Source organism: Dipodomys merriami, unplaced genomic scaffold, assembly GCF_024711535.1.
Source record: "Dipodomys merriami isolate MVZ:Mamm:240054 unplaced genomic scaffold, mDipMer1.0.p SCAF_13, whole genome shotgun sequence".
In the NCBI taxonomy this organism is placed as follows: domain Eukaryota; kingdom Metazoa; phylum Chordata; class Mammalia; order Rodentia; family Heteromyidae; genus Dipodomys; species Dipodomys merriami.
Window position 1 is genome coordinate 7,097,767 of NW_027202604.1, and position 23,372 is coordinate 7,121,138.

General features: G+C 44.7%; 1 protein-coding gene across 2 annotated transcripts in view; it reads right to left on the reverse strand.

Moving 5' to 3' along the window:
* The window catches only part of Rftn1 (raftlin, lipid raft linker 1), a 222,179-nt gene that overhangs the window by 50,769 nt on the left and 148,038 nt on the right, over positions 1 to 23,372 (reverse strand). For both annotated transcript variants that reach the window (XM_070018648.1, XM_070018649.1), the window contains exon 5: positions 4,839 to 5,187. In XM_070018648.1, the coding sequence (XP_069874749.1) occupies positions 4,839 to 5,187 (349 nt within the window). The remainder of the gene's footprint in view (positions 1 to 4,838; positions 5,188 to 23,372) is intronic.

Below are 23,372 nucleotides of genomic sequence, written 5' to 3' on the forward strand. Positions count from 1 at the left end.
ACAGCCTGTGAGACAAGGTAGACAGTGCCGACAGCACCCCTGCTTTCCCGTCTCCATCCTCCCCAGGGGGCAGGACTCAAGCCAGAGACAGAAATACATCTTTCAGGAAGGAAAAGGAAACGCTGTTGGAACGAAGAGCCTCCCAAGCATTTGTGACAACAAAATGTCGAGAGAAACCTGACTTCAGCTGCATAAGCCTTCAGTAAACGCCTGTGTCCCAGGCTCTTCTTGGCCACAGTCCTCTCTCCACGCACATGGAAACCAGCCAGAAGCAACTATCCAGACAACTATCAAGGCCTTGACGTTTTCATATGAAGATTCTCAGACTTATTTTCTCACATAAGCCAGGATGGACCAGGCATTCCTAAAAGGAACCCTGAATATCCTTCTATGTTCTCAGCTGCTCTGTACCTCTGGACCTGAGAGGGAAGATTTTTCCAGCTATGGGACAGCAAGTCCCAGGGGAGTGGCAAAGGTATTGTTTCTGAGATTGGCTGAAGAACCACTGTGGAGAGCACCCAAGAGCAAGAGAGTATGCTCTTGCCCAACATGTGCTCCTCCCTTCGCTTCTTTACATGTTCATGTCCAGTATGAGGACACGAGAAGGTCTAGAGAACCTGTGGCTTGAGGCTGGGGCCGGATGGGTGTGGTTGGCTTGATGGCCCCATCAATTTGGCCCTTCTAAAGAGGCTACAGGAAATAGGGAGCAAGTCCAGCTGAGAGGCCTGTGCCTGGGTGTCAGGACTTAGGCTCAAGCTGGAAATCTGCATCCTGTCTGCAGATGTGACTCTGGAGAGCCATGACTTGAGGGTGAGCCACAGAGACCAGTTGGGGCTGGGCATCCAAAGAGACCTCTAGTCTCTTTGGAATCTCAGTGACTGTGAGGCTCCAGATGAAGAGGAGGCTGGTGAGCTAGACATGTTGGAGAAAACAGATGGGAGTCAGACACAGGTGGGTGGCAACTGGTCTGCTGAGGTCATGGACATGAAAGCCTTCTATTGGGAAGTCCGGCCTGTGGGTACCATGGTGGGAAGGGATGGCAGGAGGGCAGAAGGCCCTGAGGCTGCTCCATCCAGATCCCGAATCCTGGAGAAGGTGGCTACAGGACCCCATCAGGCCGGGCACTAATGGTAGGGCACCTCTGAGCCTGGCACCAGGACAGTGGGTAATGCAAAGAGCAGGAACTGTTGTGATCTACGGAAATCTACCTGTCCAGGGCTCATATGATCATATGACCTTCATCACCTCAAATCATGTGAGGTGCTCCTTGGTAGCTTTAAGTAGATCCCTCAAAATAACAAACCCTGGGCCCTTTCCTCAATCTGACAAGAGACTAAATTATCCAGGACATGGGAAAGCAAGCACTGGTGGCCATGGGTTAGGGCCATTTGTTATTGAAATGAGAGAAAGGCTGGAAGGATGGCAGCAGAAGGCAGGTGGCTGGTCTAGGGAGGGAGGCAGAGTCACAGGATCAAGTGGGCATGGGGAGGGGCAAACACTGGACCAGAGTCACAGGATCAAGTGGGAATGGGGAGGGGCAGACACTGGCCCAAAGTAGGAAGGAAGCCTAGCACCTGGCCTGGTACCATAAGCTAACACTCAAATATGTCTACTGAGCAGAGTACACTCAGCCAGAAATGCAAGTGGCAGCATGGCCCTGGCTTCTGCCTGGCATACCATAACCATTGGAAAGGCCAGGCATGAAGGACTTGTTATAATCATTTTGTGACAGTGACAACCAGACTTTGCATGAACCAGGCCTTCTTGCTTCTCTGGTCAAGGCTAGAGCAACAGTAATACTGAGGCTGTTCCCCATCTGAACTCAGGTGCTCACGGCATGGTATGGACCTCAGGACATTCTCCCCAAATAGGAAGTCAAAGTCAATGAGCAGGAGGAGAAACATGGAAGGCAGAAGTGTGGGACCACATAAAGGGACAGCCTGTACTGCTTCTGATGGAGACCCAGGGAAAGGCCCAGGTGAGTAGTTGCTGCCTAAACTCCTCTCCCCTACACCTCCTATATAGGAAACAAATTAACCAAGGAAAATGAGAGGAAGGAGGGAGGTTCCCTCTGGATGTTTTTAAATTGTCTTGCTATGATTGCCTATTTAAACCCACCTGGACCTCTTTAGGGGGCCCTGGGGGAAAGGCAGGCTGAGAGCTGAGCGAGATGTGGGAGGGGCAGCTCTGTGAGTGTATATGTGCCTGAGTGTGTGTACTTGTGTGCATGCATGCTGTGGGATGACAGTGATGGTGAGCGGACTTCCCAGGGAAGGAAATGACAAGACGCCTTGGGAAAACAATTAGAAGCCAGAATCAGGTGAGGGCCATGATCCACAGGGACTTGGGAGTCTTTCATGGAGGCCAAAGGTTCAAACCGTGATAAAGAAATGGTTAAGGTTGGGCACTGGTGGCTCACACCTGTTCTCCTAGCTAATCAGAAGCCCCCAGGGTTAATAATTTTCCCTGGGGTCAATCATGAAAGGTAAAACATCTAGAAAGTTCTGGAGTGCAGGTACACTCTTGAGGGAAGCTTACTATTAACTGTCTCCTTCTCAAGGCCAGGGTTTAAAGGGGCGGTGGTCAGGAGCCAGGACCTCTGAACCTGTACTCAACAATAAAGGTTCAAACCAGTGAATCTTCAGTCCAAGTGGGCATCTTCCTGAGCGTCTCCACGGAAGCTACCGCTCTTCACTGTGTACAAAGATATATTGCCCAAGGCTGCCTAGCTAGAAGGTAGCCTGAATGTGTCAGTCCCCCTTTATTTTTAGAGGTACTAGTTCTGAACTCAGTGCCTTATACGAGCTAGTTAGGTCACTTAAGCCACACCCCCAAATCCTTTTGATTAATTTTTCAGCTACAGTCTCATGTTTTGTGCTGAGATAGGTCTCAGACCATGATCTTCCTACCTCTGCCTCCCACACAGCTGGGATTATAGACATGCGCCACTATGCCCTGCCCTAGAATCTAGGCTCTTAACCATTTGATCTTCTTCTCATAACTCCTTCTCATCTACAGGAACGATGGCTGGCCTAGACCCTCCCTCTCACTGGGGCATACGCCCAGATTGCAAAGAAAGGCTTCTCAGAGGTTCATCCTCCTTCTCAGGACTCAGCACCCTCAGCTACCAAGCTCAATGAGAAGATAGCACTTCTGCATTAAGAACAGGACACCGATCTGGAGGCACACACTGGTCTAAATGTACACTTAGCTCCTCTGAAGGAAAGCAGAAGTCTGCCTCAGTTCAATGAAAACCAACTAGATTAGAGCTCTCCTTCAATACATATCGAAGAAGGCCCAAGGCCTCAGTTAAATGGTTGTACTAAGCTGGGTGCTGGTGGCTCACACCTGTAATATAGCTACTCAGGAGGCTGAGATCTGAGGATCACAGTTCAAAGCTAGCCTGGGCAGTAAAGTCTGTGAGACTCTTATCTCCAATAAACCACTAGAAAACCAGAAGTGGCACTGGCTCAAGCAGTAGAGTGCTCGCCTTGAGCTGAAGAGCTCAGGGACAGCGCCCAAGCCCAGAGTTCAAGCCCCATGACCGACCAAAAATAAAAAAATAGTTGAACTAATATATCCTAGAATTTAGGCAGCTCTATGATCTTTTCCTCTAAGGAAGTTTGTAATTAAGTTCCTCGAATTGGCCATTCAATTAATTTTCTTCTCAAGAAGTACTAATACAGGGCCAGGAGCTGATGGCTCATGGCTGTAAACCTAGCTACCCAGGAGGCTTAGATCTGAGGATTTGGCTCAAAGCCAGCCCGGAAATGGAGCTATGGCTCAAGTGGTCAAATGCTAGTCTGGAGCAAAAGCAAAACCAAAAAAAACAGAATAAAAACTCAGAGAAAGAACACAGGCCCCGAATTCAAGCCCAGAACTGGCCAAAAAAAAAAAAAAAAAAAAAAGCAAGTACAATGTAACAAAAAAAAACCACGTTCACTGTCTTTTATGCTTAGAACACCCAATGTCCCTTATCATTTAAGAAGACCAATTCCAAGTACAGGTAAATGAACAGCGGCATCCACCAGGAATATGATGCAGAAACACATAAACCAAAAGCCCTCATGAGGCTAAGGAGTCTCTAAACCTGTTCATCTCCCAAAAGCCCAAAGAGACGGGGCCGATGACTACATGCTGGGTTTCCAGGTAAGAGTAGAGAAAAGGGAACTGTTGACAGGGGAATGAACAGTCTTTGCTCTCAACCGAGGGCCTCAAGAAATCTTGTCACAGGGTAGGGGCTAGGCCCATATGTGTTCATGTGCCAGCCCTACCAGTCTGGGTAACGTGTTTCCTCTCTGAAACTAGACGATGGGTAATAATAGAGGCCTAGCCACATCATAGGGCTCCATGGGGAATTAAGAGATCAGTCACTTAAAACGAGTATTGGCACAGAGCCTGGTACTCAGGAAGTATTAGTTAATGTTGGCTATATGATTGTTGCTGTAATCTTCCTTATGATGCTCAACCCAAGGAGCGTGTGCCGGGGCCACAAGAGCAGGATTAAGGGACTCCACATATAAAGATCAGGATTAGAGGACTCCACACGAGAGTGAGATTAAGGGACTCCACAGAGCTGATCTGAGCACAGGACTGAAAGAACTCAGTGAAGAATCCAATTCAGATCTGACACAAGTGAGATCCATGAGCCTCTGCTCTCTCCAGAAATCCCAACTGCAACAAGGAAATAACCGATGGCCTAGATAACTGCTTCATAAACTGGGCTGCTCTCTCTACACTCTATTTCCCTTTCTGTTCTCCAAAGAGGCCCTAGGGAGCACTGAAATGCTGTTAGCCTCTCTAAAGTGGGTTCGAACTCTGGGCATAGGCATACTTACTCCCCAAGGGTCCATCTGAGGGGTCACCTTCTGGTCCATCCAGGCTTGACCCCTGCAGGGAAAAGTCTCCACCCTCGCCCTCTCCCAAAGGTGAACTGGAGTGTTGGGCATGAGATGCCTCCTCCATAGGGCCCAGGCTGGGTTCTGGGCTTCCATCCAGCCTTGCGGGAGCAATATCCATGTCAGCAGTGCCCAGGTCCTCATTCTCCAGCGCTGCAGGATTGCCACATGTGTTTTCTGCATCCCTAGCAGGGGGCGTAGGGAGGCTGCTGCCCACTGATTTCGCAGGAGCATGGTATTGAGGAATAACACCTACAAACTTCAGGCCCTGGCTTGCTGCATCCTGGACCTGGGAAGGAAAAGAAAGGAAGGAAATAGGGTGAATATGATGGCCCATCAAAGCAACAGTGGTGGCTGGGCACCTCTGGGAGGACTGAGTGCATAGTATTACAGTGCAAAATGCAAAACCAGGCCATCCCAGTGCATGCTTCTTCCTCCAGTCTGGTGGGGACAGGCAGGCTGGCTATGTCTTACCTTGATGTCTGATGGAAAAAGAAGGCACTTGGCTCACCCGGGTTGGTATCGCCACTGCATTGATCCCTATTCTATTCTATTTTTTCATTCATGGTTCTTTAACACAAGGTCTATGTAGCTGAAGCTGGACTTGAACTCACTATGCAGAAAAGGCTGGCCTTGAACTCCCAATCCTCCTGCCTCAGTTGCCATAGTGCTAGGATCATAAGTATGCACCACCACACCAGGCCTTTTTTTTTTTTCTTTAAAGAGGCCGGAAAAAAGGTTCTAAAACAATAAAGTCAGAGTTCAAAAGAGGAAGTTCATTTTCAGTAAGAGTTTACTTTCTTGTTTCTTTTTCTGATAAATCACCTACTTCCTACCATGGGGCTCATGCACAAGTGTATGTAACTGCAGACTATACATGGCATCTTAGGACCCATAAGACTTTTTGGTTTTGGTGGTACTGAGGTTTGAACATGGGGCTCATGCTCACTTCACAGGGAACTCTATCACCACCTTGGTCTTTTCTTGCTTTAGTCTCCAAGGGTCTAGCCTCAGACCATGATCGTTCTGCCTGTGGTTTACTGTATAGCTGGGATTACAGGCATGTTTCACTCTATGCTCAGCTTGGGGACTGAGGTAGTCTAGCCAACTTTTTGACTGGCCTGATTTCAAACAGTGATCTTCTCAACCTCCACCTTCCCCGTAGCTCTGTAAGAGCTTCCTTAGTAGTAAGAGCTTCCTTCTTGAGATGGTAATTTTGGCAGAGTAGTTTGAGGGTGAAGGAAACCACACCTGTTGTCACCCTGGCTCCGAGCATTCTTAATGGGAAATCAAACAACCCTCAGGCCACAGCTCAGGCCCTTTAGCTCTGTAAGTCCTATAGGTACACGGCACCCTCACCCTCAACCCCCAGATGTGGTATGGACATCCACAGTGTGTCCTGTGACACTCCAACTCTCTTTTTCTCTAAAAACTTGCCAAGACCATTGAATTTAAAGGTCAAACTTTAAGAGAAATACTGAAAGTAAGAGCCTAATAACATCAAGTGCCAGCCTAGCTGGAAGGAAGATTTTAGGGGACTTTCCCAGCAAGGATGCTGCAGTCATGTGACCAGTGAGGAGAAGGGCGGAGGTCTCAGAACCACCAAATGAGGAAGGAGGTGGAGGTCTCAGAACTGCCCAATGAAGAAGGAGGTAGGAAGCAAACAATGAAATCCCAGAATTCAAAGCCAGCCCTGGCCTGGGCCTAAGTGAACAGAAGATCTCTTGGGCACAGCTTAAGGCCTCAGAGACACATATGTTCATGGTCATGCATGTGATAGCTTTTCAAGGAGAAAAACAACAAAAACCATAGTTATCAACACTTTCATTCTGAAAATTCATTTTCCCACTCCTTCATAAATGATAGCCATCTATTTGAGAATGATACTGGAAAACTTCTGAAAGAGGACACAATAGCAAACATTTCAAAAGAAAAAAGTGGGGAGCCATTATAGTCAAGAACCTTAGGTTAGGAAAGCTACTGCCTACAAAGCATAGCTCCATGCTTCCTGGCAATATAGGCAAAAAGGGAAAGGCGATGGGTCTTGCATCCCCCAGGGGAGTATGGAAGCACCCCAGAACTGGCTCCTGGTCCTGTTACCTTCCTGCAAAGAGCAGTGACTACAAATGCCCTTCAGAAGCAGCTCCTCTGAGGATCCACAGGCTGTCTTTCCTAGAGCCACTAAACATCAGTGACGGGGTGAAGGTTTCTCAAAAGGTTTCTCAAAGCCCCAGCCTCACTGCCACTAAGGGCCACAGTGGGTGGTATCTGATTTCTGTATCTCTGTTTTCTCATGTATAAAATGTGGGGAACCCTGCTCCTTTCACAGTTACCCTAAAGTGTACGCACAGCACATATCCAGTGCCTGAATGTCAGGCTGGCACAAAATAGGTCCCTGTGGTTACCATGACTGCTTCAACCTCCTGTAGTACCATACCTTTGGGACCCTGCGGAGATGTCTGAAGACACCCAGACAGAAGAGTGGTGGCCTCAGGGCACAGGCCATTTCCCGCCTTTTTCTCACCACAGGACTAGAAGAATAGAGAGACTTGAGCCCTCTCCACTACAAACCGGACAACCCTGTTCCTTTGCAAATACTATCTAAAACTTTATCCTGTAGGCCAAGAATTCTCAAAGTGCAGCAACTCCTACCTCAGACCCATGGAATCAGGTACTCTGGAGCTGGGTTTCACCAGCCTTGCAGGAGACCCCATGCAGCCTAGTACATATGCATGTTCTAACGCATGAGGACTGGGTTACACTGTACAACTGGGTCCCTAGTGTTACAATGATACCCCACAGGAAGCAGGTACTTAACACCTGAATGGATGGATGGATGAATGAATGTAGTAAATAATGAGTGAATATGTATAGGCCTTCTCCCCAAGAGCTCCTTAAAATTAAGACAGTGACAGATTAATACTTCTCAGGCTGAAACGTCAACAAGCATTTATGAAATTCCTGTGCTTGCCCAGACAACATTGTGGTTAAGTAAGGGGATACAAAACAGGAGCCCTAATCCTCAAGAAGAGCCATCCAATTGTGAACAAACTTGAAAAATAATTACATTTGTGGAGATGGTGGTATATACCTATAACTTTAGCTACACAGGAAACAGAAATAGGAGGATTAAGGTCTAAAGCTAGCTGAGGGAAAGTTAGCTCAAGACCCTATCTGACAAAAAAAGAAATCACATAGTACATTTAAAACAATAACAATAGACAGACCTCTTGTGTCCATATCATGGGGTTCATTTCACTTAGCATCATCTTTTTTGGTTGTTTCCTTTGTGTGTTCTTCCCCCTATGCCATCTCCCCTGTTGTCACTGTGCTTGATTTTGGTACCCTACATCTTGTATATACATTTGTCTAATCTGGGGAGGGGAAGGGGAATAGCAAAACACTGAAACAAGGACACAGGATGACCCATTGCAACCATGATACCCACAGGAAAGTATATTAGAAGTGAACTTTATAACTTTTGGTGGGGGTGGTGGTGGAAGAGGGTAGGTAGGAGTGTGGGAGATGGGGGAGGGAAGGGATAGTGGGACAACACCAAGGGAAGGGGTAACAATGATCGACAAGTAATGTTCTCATTGCCTTATTCATGTAACTGTAACTCCTCTGTACAGCATCTTTACAACAAAATTAAAATTTTAAAAAGACCCTATCTGAAAAACAGATGAAAGCAGAAAGGCCTGGAAGAGTGGCTCAAGTGGTAGAACACATTCCTAGAAAGCATGAAGTCCTGAATTAAAACCCAGTACTACAAAAAACAAGTTAATATAGAACAATTCATACTATACAGTAATGGTATTGATTTGGCAGAACTGGAGGTTGAACTGAGAGCCTTGTGCTTGCCAGCTGAATGTTCCAGACCACTTGAGCAACGCCTCAAGTTGTGTACAATGCTAAGTAAAAATCGAGTTCCTAAGCAGCGCATTGGTTGCTGATGTCTTTATAAGCTATTAAGGAGATCTGAGGGTCAAGGTTCAAAGCCATCCTACTGAAAAGTCTGTGGGACTCATATCCAATTAACCAGCAAAAAGCTGAAACTGGATCTGTGGCTAAAGGGAGAGGGTGTCAGCCTTGAATGCAAAAGCCCCGGACAGCATTCAAGCCCGCAACTGGTATGCACACGCGCATACACACACACAAACACACCCAAGTTTCTAAACTTTACACACACAGAATTAAGACAACTATGTAACACAAATACACACACAAATTATACACAAAAGCAGACTCTAAATGAAGACAATGGTATGTTTGGAGACTGAGGTTTTGAGGATTGTTTTTCCACTTACATGTGATTTTGCAAACTGTCTTATTATTAGAAATTTTTTTTAACAGGGTAAACACATTGAGAATTCCTCTATGAGAGTGGCAAGAGCAGTAAGGAATGGGAACATCTCACAGAGACGAAGAGCTTATGGATAGCTGACTGGGAGGTTTATAGTTTCTCAGGGTGAGTCAGGCTGAAAGAGAGAAATGATAGAATCCACCAAGACTGGGGTAAGGCAAATGGCAGAACTGGTGAGATCATGCTTCACCATAAAACACTCAAAGCCAACTTATTTTTCACAATATTGTGCTTGATAAAACCTATTTGGGGGCTAATTCTGCCAGGAGGTTTTGAAGGTTATATGAGTTCACTGGCTATATGAAGAAAAGAAAGACAGTCCATACAAAGGAAAGGAAAGTTTGTTCTGATCCAAAGCTTGATGGGATCTCATAGCTTGATGTGCTCAAGAAACTTCTAGAAATACTTTTGGAACATGATATGAGAAGCAGGGAGTCCCCAAAGATAAGGCTAGACTAGAATTCACAAGGATTGGAACACAAGTCAACACAGCCCAGTGTAGCTCTCCCCCACCCCCAACATTTGCACCACAATAGCTTTGAGAATAGGGGAGAGTGGGGTCTAAGGGCAAAGTTCAAGAAATCCTTTAATATACCCATCTTTTATCTTAAACATCAGTGCAGAGTTCAATATAATCCTGTGCTGTGATTTGGCATATAGCATGCCAACCCTTTGTTTAAAAAAATACCCTGAAGTTAAATGTTCCCTGCATCCCAGGAAGATGAAGAGCCTTTGTGTATGCATCTTCATCTGCAGCTCAGCTCCCTTCCTTGGGGGAGATTCCTGAAAGTGGAATTAATAGGTCAGAGGATATTAACTTTTCAAAGGCTTGGTGTAGGCTGCCAAATTGTTTACCAGAAAGGGTGAGTGGTCCTGTTTAACCAGAAGGCTGCATTTAGATTTTATAAAGCTCGATATTTGGCTTGACCCTGGGGCCTTGACTCTTCTGATGTCTAACCCAGTACAGCCATGGCCATCTCTCTTCTTTGTAATGTCATTTCACCATGCTAAATTGAATCTTGTTTGTTTCTCATTCATTCATTCATTCATTCATTCCCTTGATTAAAGCAATCTAAATGTGTAATTACAGCAGCACGATACCATATTCATCAGGGTTCATCCTCAGCCATCTGCTCTTCTCAACTCTCATGTCAGTTACTCTGCACACAACTTGTTAGCCATTGGTCATGTTAATTAGCTCCAAATTTCAACCCAGCCCTGACTCTCCCTGGAGGTTCAGACCCACAATGGCTGCTGAGCACAGGAGATGGTCCACACTCAACATTGTCACTATGTCTTGAGTCACAAGCATCTTTGTCCCTAGCTCATGTGTCCACATTCATACCAGATTAAGCCTCCAATGGTTCTGCAACCCCACCATGGTCTGCACACCCCAGATCACACTACTTCAGATCCTCATTATCTGTAGGTGGACATCACCAGGACTTCATGCATGCTGAGATGTCCATGAGCCTGCAATCTAATTGATATAGAGGACAAATGGAACTAATGGCATTAATTAATTAATTCTTCTACAAAGAATTGTCACAGGAATTACCTTAGACCTTAAAGTAATACTTTGTAGAGGATAAATCTAGTTGAGAGACAATTATAGGCTTGGCTGGACTTCACAGACTTCATCAAAGGCAATGTCTGGGCTTCACCCAGAGTATGGTAATTCCAACTTGAGATTCTTCCATTTTTCTATAATGCTCCTCTGCTGAGATACCCCTTTGAAAATCAATTCAAACTGGAATACACGCCCGTCTAACTTATCCTTGTTTCTACCTCAAACCATCCTAGCCAGTTGTTGTGACACCTATCCATAATCCCTGCCCCCAGGAGGCTGAGGGACAAGGATCACAAGTTCAAGACCAGCTTGGGCCACACAGCTGGACTCTGTCCAAAACCTCCCCAACAACAACAAAAAAAACAACATCAAATACTTAAAAAAATTCCCTGTTTAGGGATCAGGGGTTTAAATATATAAGCATTTTAACTGATCTGAGATTTCATTCAATTACTCTAGACTGTGGAAGAATCAACTCCATGGTAACTCTAATCAGGATGTTAGAAAAAGGTTTATGTGCAAAATTTCAGCTATCTAAGAAGTCTCATTTGAATGTAAAATGTACAGCATATTTAGTTATACATTCAAGGAATCACTTGTATTAAAGCCAATGTGATACTGTGATAATACTAGACAATCTAAGATAATTGTCTGCTACTCCTTTTTAAAAAAATTTTTTGGTCAGTTGTGGGGCTTGAACTCAGGGCCTAAGCACCGTTCCTGAGCTTTTCTGCTCAAGGCTAGCACTCTACCACTTTGAGCCAAAGTGCCACTTCCAGTTTTCTGATAGTTATTGGAGGTAAAAGTCTCATGGACTTTCCTGTCTGGGTTAACTTCGAACTGTGATCCTCAGATCTCAGCCTCCTGAGTAGCTAGCTAGGTTTACAGGCATGAGCCAACAGTGCCTGGCTTGCTACTCTATTTTCAAAAGGGAAAGTACAAGTGTGAATATGTGCTCTGTGATACACTCAGATATTTCTGTGTCTCAAAGCACACATGTGGGTCAGGGTCACAGCAGTTAGGGGAAACTTAAGAGTTATTAGGAAACAGTGTAACACAGGGCAGGAGTCCCAAAGGCTCTCCTGACAGGTGAGGAGAAATGCATTGCCCACATCTAGGCCACACTAGATGCCAAGGGTGAAGGTCAGCCAATTCCAAGATCACTCTGAATCAAATGCAGAAGATGTCTCAGTTAATTTTATGTGTCATCTTGACTAAACTGGGGACTATTTATTTAATAAAATAAGTCCAAATGTGTGACCACTTTCCCACAAGTGGGTGGCCTTAGATTGTCCTCCTTTATGTAGTGCGCCTTGTCTAATCAGTTGAAGGAGTATGGGCGGATACAAGCAGGAACAAAGTAACTAGGATTTTATCTGGTGTGGCCCCAGGCTCTGGGGTAGGGGCTGAAGTGAAGCAAGACTGCTTTCAGTGACTGCATCAGACAGGCAAAGCAAGCCTCTCCCAGCACAATTTTTGGGACTGCTGCTGCATATTGGGTAAGAAAGTCCCATCTAAAACTGGTGAACTTATTCTCTACAAGTTACAGGTAGTGTCTCCATGATGAAGATCATGCAATTCCTGTAACTAATGATCTAATTTCAATTAATTCAGATAAGGACTTAGGGATGTAGCTCAGTAACAGAATGCTTGCCTAGCAGGTGCAAGGGCCTTGGTTCCTCTTAACAAACCCCCACACAAACTAACTCAGATAAAAGAATCAATCCCCCTCCTCAGTCACACCAGTCTCAGTCCAGTGCTCACTGACTACATTAAAACGAGAGACAGGTTCTGTTTGTCAGTGTTGCTACACAGTATGGAGAGTCACACCAAATACTGAATGAAAGAAATGGAGCTGGGCCACCGGTGGCTCACGCCTGTCATCCTAGTTACTCAGGAGGCTTAAACCTGAGGATTGCAGTACAGAGCCAGAAAATCCATGAAACTCTTGTCATCAACTAATCAGCAAAAAGTCAGAAGTAGAGCTGTGGCTCAAGTAGTAGAGCACTAGGCTAGCCTTGAGTAAAAAGCTATGGGACAGTGCCTGCATCCTTAGTTCAAGCCCCAGGACTGACCCATACACATCGATAAAAATGGACTTTTGAACCATGATTCCAGAGGCACATTGCATGGGGTTAAGAACCAAGACTCATATCGCAAAGACACCCTTGGCCAGCCCATTATGACCATCCTCACAACTCATGGTCCCCACTGGGGGGTCTGTGGCCTGCACAGAGCACCCACAGACACACACACACTGCATGCCCAGGCCACCTCCAAAACGCTGCCCTGGTCACGAGGCGTGCTTGAGTGTTTATGGTGGCGCTCTCTCTCTCTCTCTCTCTCTCTCTCTCTCTCTCTCTCTTACACACACACACACACACACACACACACACACACACACACACACACACACACAGCCCATCTCATCTTCTGACACCTCAGCTTTCATACAGCTTTCTGAAAGGCAGGCTCAAAAATAACACGGCTTCAGCTGCATCTGAAGGCGCCCGTGGCTCTCTCTCACGAGTTAACACTTAGTTTCAGGAGCCCAGAGCTTTGCCAGACATTGGTGGGCATTTAATTCCGCGAGGGGACATGAGGAAAGATCAAGTGCAGATGCTGTGGTGGTATTTTCTCTTCTGATGACAGAAAGTTCTCAGTGAGTCCTTGTTAAGTTACTGTCAGATCAGCTGATTTATCTGAGCCTCAAAAAAATGAGGATGAAGATATCCAACCACCCATCCATCCAACCAGCTATTCATTTGTCCATTCATTCATTCATTGCAGTACTCCTTCGTGAATACCTACTATTATGTGTTAGGCACAAGGTCCTGGAGACCCCACAAGCAGGCACCATCCCTGCCGTCTTGACACTATGACTTAATTCAAGGGGTAACTGAGAGATCCTGGAAAGCCAACTTACCTACCCCATCCTTCTCAAAGGATCTGTTCTCAGTTTGAAGGCCACTGTTTGTCCTTAGCTGCTTGGACAGCTGTGGTTGAATGGAAGATACCCATTGATTCACCTCTGTTAAGTGTGATTTGGAAGGAAGCTAGAGAAACGCTGTTTGAACTCAGTAAACCTGGACTCCCATACAACCCAAAGGAGGGGCTGGGACATAGTGCTAGGGGACACAGATGGGGCTTCACTGTTCAGCTGCTCTGTATAGAACCGGTATTTCTGGCAGAAGGAGGTATATATATATATATATATATATATATATATATATATATATATATATATATATAAAATAGATTATATATATATTATCTATTAGTGAAGTCCACTCTGTCACTTAGACTGGACCTGGATTTACACAATTCATGGAAAATGGAGTGCAGTTGGGGATTAGAAATCAGTAGGACTAAAAAGGTGCTGTTAACCAGCCCCTTCCAAAGATCTTCAACTAGGTTTTAGTTTCACCCCTAAATCAGTGAACAAAAAGGCCTCAACCCATATCAAAATTGAATGAAGCCAGGTGCTGGTAGCTCATGCCTGTAATCCTAGCTATTCAGAGGCTGAGATTAGGAAGATCATAGTTCAAAGCTAACCCAGAGTAGAAAAGTAAAGTCCAAGAGACTCTGTCTCTAATCACAAAAAATCAGGGCTGGAGGTATGGTTCAATTGGTAGAACATCAGCTAAATGAGGAAGCCAAACCAAACTAAGTTCAAATACCAGTACTTCCAATAAAGCCAAGTTCAATGAAAACACACAAGTGAAGAGTGAGACAAAGAGTTTCCTGTGAAGAATAAGCCAATGGTCTCTCAGAGCTGCCAGTGGCCCACAAGGGCAGGGTCAGAGCTGAGCTTAAGGAGACCTGGAACCAGCACCTCCAGCACTGCCAAGAAACTTTCTCCAAGCTTTAGCATGACTTCTTTTTGATATGTTGGCACCATTCTTCCTTATTATCTAGGACCAATTTTCTTCCCAGAGCAGAAAATAGAACCACTGCTAATTTCTGAGGTTTTCTGCTAGCAGGATAGTCACTAGAGACAAAGTCTAACCTTTTTTTTTGTTACATATAGCAGAAGATTGCAAGGCACAGCACCAGTGGCTCACGCCTGTAATTCTAGCTACTAAGGAGGCTGAGACCTGAGGATCCCAGTTCAAAGCCAGCCCAGGGAAGGAAAGTCTATGAGACTCTTATCTTATTAACCACCAGAAAACTGGAAGTAGAGCTGTGGCTCAAAATGGTAGAACACTAGCCTTGAGCAAAAGAAGTTAGGGACAGTACAGAGGCCCTGATTCCATTTGGGCCATGGAACAAGGAAGCTCTCAGGATAGTTATTTTGGGGCAAATATGTAAGTATTTATCAATATTTGTGTATCATGTAATGGGAAGTAAAATCTCAATCAGGATCCTCCCCTACTAACACAATGAAGAGAATATGGGGCAAATGTTATACAAGGCGATTGATATTCAAAGTAAACACAGCTAAGTAAATCCATATCTATCAACAACATTGATATATTTCATCAAAATAGTTTTGTAACAGTGCTCTAGTCTATTTATTTGCATGGACACGGCTTTATTTACTTCCCAGACAGTATCTTAGAAGAGGTCTGCTGAAGATGTTTCATAATGAGGTGTGAAGGCACATGCCTACAATCCCAGCTACTCAGGAGGCAGACTTAGGAGGATCACAAATTGGAGGCCAGCCTGGACAATGACAGTGAATGCAAAATACAAGAAAAAAAGACCTTGGATGTGGCTCAAGCGGTACAGCAATCATGGCATGTACAAAGCCCTGAGTTTGATCCCCAGCACCACCAAAAGAAAAACAAGTTTGTTAAGTATGTTTTCTGGAATCCTCTTCCATGTTCCTCCCATCCAGAATAGTTTGTCCTAAAAGATGCCTAGCCAGACCAGGAGGGACATGTCTCAAAGAGGTAACAGCTGGAAAATTCTCCATCCTTCTTCTCCCTCCTCTGGATACTGCTCAAGCAGAAACTGGCATGAATGCAGTTGCCCCTGCTCAGATCAAGCTCCCGGCACAAACAGACTTTTTAGCCCAAGAGAATCAGTATCCTCCAGGCAGACCAGATGCATGGAGGGAAAGACCTGGCAGGAGAGTCACCAGAGCTGGAGACACTCAGCCTGCTATGAAGTTCTGTTGTATAGCCACAAAGGAAGCGAGTAAGTCAAACCTCAAACACTTTGTTAGCAAAGCATTTGAGACCCTTGTGATGTTCCATGGGAGTGAAAGAATAACATGCCAGACTTTGTCTTGTTTTGTAGCTCCCTCAATCCATGGTTGGTAAAATCACCTCGCTCATGGGTAGAAATGGTTTGGGGAAGGATTTTCACAAAGCTAGTAAAGCCATCAAAAATCACAGGAAGAAGAGCACATATCTGATACACCAGCCAGCCCGAAAGTCCACAACCACACAATGGTTCGTATTAGACTCTGACTCTGCCCAACACTATTAAAAGGCCAATTCACCTAATGCTCTATAATAACAATAGTGGTAGATGTTTCTTTTTAATCTTCTTGTTACAGATAGAAACCAGAGGCACAGAAAGGTTAGGGAACTTGCTCAAGGTTACACAGCAAGTAAAAAAGACAGGCAGGATCCACATACGGGCAGGCTGGCTCAGAGCCCACATTCTAACAGTCCACTGATGAGCATCTATATTCGTTATGACATGACCTCTGCTCTACACTGGGCTGGGAAATAGCAGGCCAGAATTGCTCAATTGAGTCTCGAACAGAGCCTGGATTTTCCACTCAGTGAGATGCTGTAGTGGTTTTGCCATAAGGCAAGGGATGCAGGAAGTGGTGGGAGACTGACCGGAGAGACAGCATCTATTGACTACAAGATGAGACACCACTGGTGACCTACAGTCCAAGGAGGACACACTTTGGAAGCCAGAGGCTGAAGCTATGCTAGGATGATATGGGTAGCTGGGGACTGCCCAGGCACACAGATGGCTGCTCTTTCTGGTCCTTTCTGCCCTGCCCGTAACCACTTCTGTCACCCACCTGTGAAGACCTCCTCTGTTTTCTCTACCCGAACCCTCCCACAAATGCCACAGGCCTCTCCCAGACTCCCAGGCCACACCAAAGAAGTCTCAGTGGCCTACTAGCTAACCTGCAATGTCTCTGTCCACATGTCCAGAGTGAGCTACCTGGAGTTTCCCCCTTCCTGGGCCCCTCCCCACCTCCTCTGCATCTTTACCTCCCAGAGATGGCCCAAAGATGAAATCAAGGCCAGCCACTGAGAACTGTATCCTCCCTAAACACATCCCTCCCCTTTGACCATAGCATTAGTGGGGCCTGGCCAAGGCAAACCCCAGCCCTGGAGCTTACTTTTTTCTTTTTTTCTTTTTTTGATCTTCAACCTCATTCTGTCTACAAGCCCTTTCCATCCAACACACAGCCACATTCAAGTTGCGGGGGATGGGGGAGTGGGGAGTAGTAGAGCAGTGAGAAAGTCTGAGGAAGATCAAGAGGAGGAGGAAGAAAAGGAAGAAGTGGGGGAGGAGGGGAGGAAAAAAAGAAAAGGGAAGGGAGGGAAAGGGAGAAGGAATAATGAACAACAGCAGCAGGAATGAAGCTCCTTGGCTGCACCCTTGTACTGTCAGTCCCCTCCCCCTTTCACAAGCATGTGCACACACACACACACACACACACACACACACACACGTGCATGTCTCACTCATATCCCATAGCTGCTGGCTCACGCAACTACCACCCCTTGGGAACTCCCCACATCCTCTTCTCCTCTCCCCTCCACCCAGGCCCTCTGTGTCTATCAACAAAGTGGCCTGTGAGGCCTTGGTGCCTCAGCCTGCCTGAGCCTCCAGGGAAGTTCCTGGCTCTCCAGGCCTCATCCTTGCCCACAAGGAGGCCCTTCTTCTCCCCCTTGCAGCCAAGGGCTTGTCACCTGGCTGGCCTGGGACCCTCCCAGCTCAGGACTCCAGCATGAAGGCCTCACTCCCGAAGCCTGGGCCTTGGACCTTCTTGCCAGAGGAAATAAGGACTTGGTAGGAAAGCCCCAGAACCAGGCCTTTCACTCTGGCCATTCATCCCAGGACTTGAGAAGAGTCCAAAGACACTTCTTTCCAAGTGCTCTGAGTGCAGTTTGTTGGGCAACTGAGCCGGTCTTCCTTATGGAAGTGACAGGACTAAGGACGGAGGGATCTTGGGAAAGTCCAGAAGATTCCCATCTGCAATAAAAACTACTAAAAGTAAAAAAAGAAAACCCACAAAACCCCAACAAAACGAAAACCTTCCCACATCCATCCATGCCATCTCCACATTACCAAATCCCACAGCCCTGGCAGTCTTTACCAGCTCAGACATAACTCCACGAGACAGACTTGATCTATTGTTCTATGCTTTGTGCCCACCACCTAAACTGGTTTCTGGTATACAGTAGTAGCAAGGGAACGTTTTCTTAAGTATGTATAGGTAAGAACTGAGTGCTCATGGCTCATGCCTGTAATCCTAGCTACTCAGGAGGCTGAGTTCTGGAGGATTACAGTCAAAGGACAGCTGTAGCAAAAAAAAAAATCTTTGAGAGATTCCATTCCAAAATACCCAGCAGAAAACCAGACTAGAGGTATAGCTCAAGTGGTAGAGAGCCAGCTGAGCAAATAAGCCAAAGAAGTGTGAGGCTCTGAATTTAAATTCCAATACTGCTCTCCCCAAAAGAGAGGTTATCCCCCAAACTGAAACTTCTCCAAGTGTACAATTTTAGTAAAGTCATCTGAGTTTGAAAGTACGTTCCTTCGAGATTTTAAGAACTATGTATCATGAGCTACTACCATCGCTCAACAGTAAGGAAACTGAGGCCTAAAGAAATGAAGGTTGCTAAAGTCCTGAGCAACATGGAAAGCAAGCAACACCATGGAAATGAAGTGCTTTGCAGGGCTCCAGTTCCTGTCCATCTCTTCACAAATCAAGTCAGAGTGTCCCCTCAGGAAAAAGCAAAGGGCAACACTATACTCCTTGCTAACAGCTTCTTCTTCTTCTCCTCAAGGTCAAAGCACTCAGGACTGGGCACTCTCATAAGCTATTCACTACCAAAGACCAGGAAACTCATTTGCTCAAATGTTCCCAAGCCAACAACTAGAGTCCTGGAGCCACTGAGCTGACTATCCCAATTTTATACTTTAAGTAATCCCAGTGACCCTGGAATTACAAGCTGGGGGTTCAGAACCTCAAGGGCTTGTTAGGATTCTTGGTAATGTTCTGGAAAACCGTCTTTAAAGCTTTCATGGAACTCAGATCTCAGCAGCATACAGTTAAACGGCGGAGGCAAAAGAACATAAGTTTCAAGAATTTAACCAGGAGCAGATGTTTCTCTTCACACCAGGCTGCTTTGACATCCAGGATTTGTGACTTTTTTTTTCTTCCCACCATCCCCTGATTTACATAGGCTTCCAAAACATTAATGAAAGGCACTTTAACAAAATGTTGAGATGATCAGGTACTGCTAGGCTAGCTTTAACCCTTGATTAAAAAAACCCTTTTCTATTCTCACGATTCCAGACCAACAAAAATACAACACACTCCTAATGGTACTTGAATTCCCATGGTAAACAAGGCAGTTAAACTAAGTGCTTACGCATGGTTTTCATTACAATGTGCTGAAGAAATGAATGTTTTATTGTTCTTTTGTAAACACCCTGGAGAATCTTGGGATGGTTTCTGTGGAAGATGGAAATGATTTGAGAGAGTTTCAGATCTCATGAAGATATGTGATCCCTTTGAGGAATAATCAGTTATTTGTGGGGAAAAGATGGAGGGTTTTGAGAAGTACAGAAAGATTATTTTCAAGGCCCAGTATATTGAATACTCAACTTCTTCTTCTCATTTTGTCCCCATTCCCAGTGTAAGAAGTTTGAACAAGGCCTCATGCTTACTCAGCTTGCTTACTCAGCTGTTGCTCTACCACTTTAAGCCATGCTTCCAACCAGTTTCTTGCTGGTTAACTAGAGACTTCTAGACTATTCTACCCAGGCTGGCTTCAAACTGTAACTCTCCAGATCTCGGCCTCCTGAATAGCTAAGATTGTAAGTATGAGTCATTGGAACCTGGCTTTAATCTCATTTTTTCATTTATTTTTTATTTTTTATCTACTGCATTTCCCCCGAATGTTTTCAAAGTTCTCTCCTAGTAGAATAAGCTGGAAATGAACACAGCACAAAGGAATTCATGTATGTAACAGATAGTATTTTCTAGAAACAGCTCCAGGATCTCTCATCCCACATAGTTAGAACCTTGCCATCCCACTACCAAGAAGTGGAGTCATTGTGTGTCACTCTATTGAGCCAGTATGAGTCTTGGTGATGCGTTGACTGATAACATGAAACGGATCACATGTGATTTTGGAGGGCTGATCATAAAACCTCCATGAACTTCTACCTTGCTCCCTCAGACATCATGCTTTGAGGAAGCCTACAGAGGCAGTAGAGATTAGCCAGCACTAACTGTCCAGACATGGTGAAGGCACCATCTTGAAAATGGATCTATTTCCCAGCTACCACCAAGTCACCTAGCTGGAAGAACACACATGTGGCGTGGAGATCAGCTGCCTCTTTGCAGACTGTGGTTTTTTTAAATTACTATATTGTTGTTTTAGAGGTGATATACAGCAGGGTTGACTTTATATACATCAGGTAATAAGTACATTTCCTTTCACATAGTGTCATCTGTTCCCTTATTCTCTTCCATTCCCTCCCTCCCATCTCTACTCACGAGTTGCATAGTTCACTCTTATTAATCAGACTGTAGTTTTTTAAGTCAGTGTTGTGGGGTTTTTTGATGGTGTGGGTTAGTGGTGGTGGTGAATGGTTTGTTATACAGCAACAAATGCCTATTGAAATCAGGCGGTGAATGGTTTGTTATACAGCAACATATACCTATTGAAATCTAGTAATCCCCATTAATGAGAGTCTGTAGAGAACTGGAGACTATAGTGATTCTTACAGTGTAGAATGCATAACTGTTCACCAAAAATGTAGTTAGGAGCACCTTCAAGTATGCAGAAATGTGAATGATGAGAAAATGCTCCCCAGGATTTGCTTTAACAAAGAGTCAAGAGTTACTTGTAATTAGCCTCTCAGTTTGTGATGGTGTATGGAAACTTCTGGAGCAACTGGGTACCCTGAAGGTAAATAAACACTGCCCTGCAACCTGATTTACATGATTAATTGGCTCCGTACATCTGTAGGCAAACTTAGGCTCAGCTCTTGTTTATCACAGGTTCCAAATGTACAGAGCATGAATTAATGATGATAGTTACTATTCAAGAATGATGCAGCAAGATGCCCACAGGTGTGTTAGCCAGGCATAATCAGAACCAGGAGAGGTCACAGAGACCCTGTGCTTGGGTCTAGGAGACCACTCACTTGAGTTACTCTTAGGTACCAGGAGAAGAAGCTGCCTTGCCCTGGGGATTGTCTCAGAAGTGAGGTTAGAAGGACGGAAGTCCCTGAAAATAAGGTTTCTGTACCAAATGGTCAATGAAGAGTTCCATCAGAACACTATTAAAAAAAAACATTTTATTGTCAAGATGATGTACAGAGGAGTTACAGTTACATAAATAAGGTAGTGAGTACATTTCTTGTTGAATGTTACCCCCCCGCCTCATTTTTCTCCTACTTCCCTTCCCCCTCAAGTTGTATAGATCATTTCCAACATATTGTCTTGTGAGTATCACTGTCCAGCACTACATCTGAACACTGTCTGCTGGAACAGTATTTGAACTCTGGGCATCAGCACTCTTGCTTAACTTCTTCCACTCAAAGCTTGTGCTTTATCATTTAATACACTTCAACTTTTTGTTGGCTGAGTCTCTTGGATTTGTCTGTGTGAACTGGTTTTGAACCTTGATCCAAAGATGTCAATCTCTTGAGTAGCTAGGATTATAGGCATGAGCCCTCAGTCCCTGACTGAACATTGTCTTTTAAGTTTCAGTATTTCTTCAGGTACTTTTCTTCTTACTTCTACTCTCTATATTGTGCATATCATCTTTCTAGAAACTTCTTTAACTGCCATCTAGCCAATAACATCCTAATGTACCCACCAGGACTACCCCTGCTCTCATCTCCCCCAGGCCCATTTTCATCTTAAGAATGCTGCCATTGCCGGGTGTTGGTGGCTCACACCTGTAATCCTAGCTACTCAGGAGGCTGAGATCTGAGGATCGAGGTTCAAAGCCAGCCCAGGCAGGAAAGTCCGTGAGATACTTATTTCCAATAAACTACTCAGAAAACTAGAAGTGGTGCTGTGGCTCAAGTGGTACAGCACTACCCTTGAGCTGAAGAGCTGAGGGACAGCACCCAGGCCCAGAGTTCAAGCCCCACAACTGACAAGAAAAAAAAAAGAATGCTGTCATTGTGGCTTATCCCAATAGTGAGAAGAGCATGGCTGAAATGAGGAAAGCAACTCCTTTTATAATAGCCCTACAAACAAATACCTAAGAGTTAACTAAAGAACGAAAGGATGGCTATGATGAAAACTTTAAAAAACCTGAAAAAGGAAGTTAAAAGCAGAAAAGAAGTGGAAAAACCTCCCATGCTCCTGGATTGGGAGGACTAACATCATGAAAATGGCTATACTGCCAAAGGCTATCTATAAATTCAATGCGATACCTATCAATATCCCAACCTCACTCTTCAATGAAATAGAAAAAGCAATCCAAAAATTTATATGGAGCAATAAAAGACCCCAAATAACAAAAACAATCCTTAGCAGAAACAACAGTGCTGGAGAAATATCAATACCAAATGTCAAACTCTACTACAAAGCCACAGTAATCAAAACAGCTTGGTACTGGCACAAGAACAGACCTGAGGACCAATGGAATAGAACTGAAGACCCAGAAATGAACCCACAGACCTATAGCCACCTAATCTTCAATTTCGGAGTTAAAAAAATAGAATAGAAGAAAGACAGTCTCTTCAGTAAATGGTGCTGGCAAAATTGGTTAAATACCTGTAGAAAACTAAAATTAGATCCTTCTATATCACTCTGCACCAGAATCAACTCCAAATGGATCAAAGACCTCAAGGTAAAAACAGACACTTTGAAAACATTACAGGATGGAATAGGAGAAACTCTAGGGCTCCCTGGGAGAGGCCAAAAATTTCTTAATAAAGACCCAGAAACACAACAAATCAAAGAAAGGTTGTATAAATAAGATTTCATGAAACTGTAGAGCTTCTGCATGGCAAAGAACATAGCTAGCAAGATCAATAGAAAGCCCACGGATTGGGAGAAGATCTTCACTGGCCACACAACGGACAAGGGTCTCCTATCTAAAATATACTTAGAACTCAAAAATTAAATTTCCCAACAACAAATCCTCAAAGAAACAACCACCCAATTAATAAGTGTGCTAAAGACTTAAAGAGAGACTTCTCTGAAGAGGAAATAAGAATGGCCAATAGACACATGAAGAAATGCTCAACCTCTCTAGCCATAAAAGAAATGCAAATCAAAACAACATTAGTTAGAATGGCTATAATCAAGAAATCTAATAACAACAGATGCTGGAGGGGATGTGGACTGAAGGGAACCCTA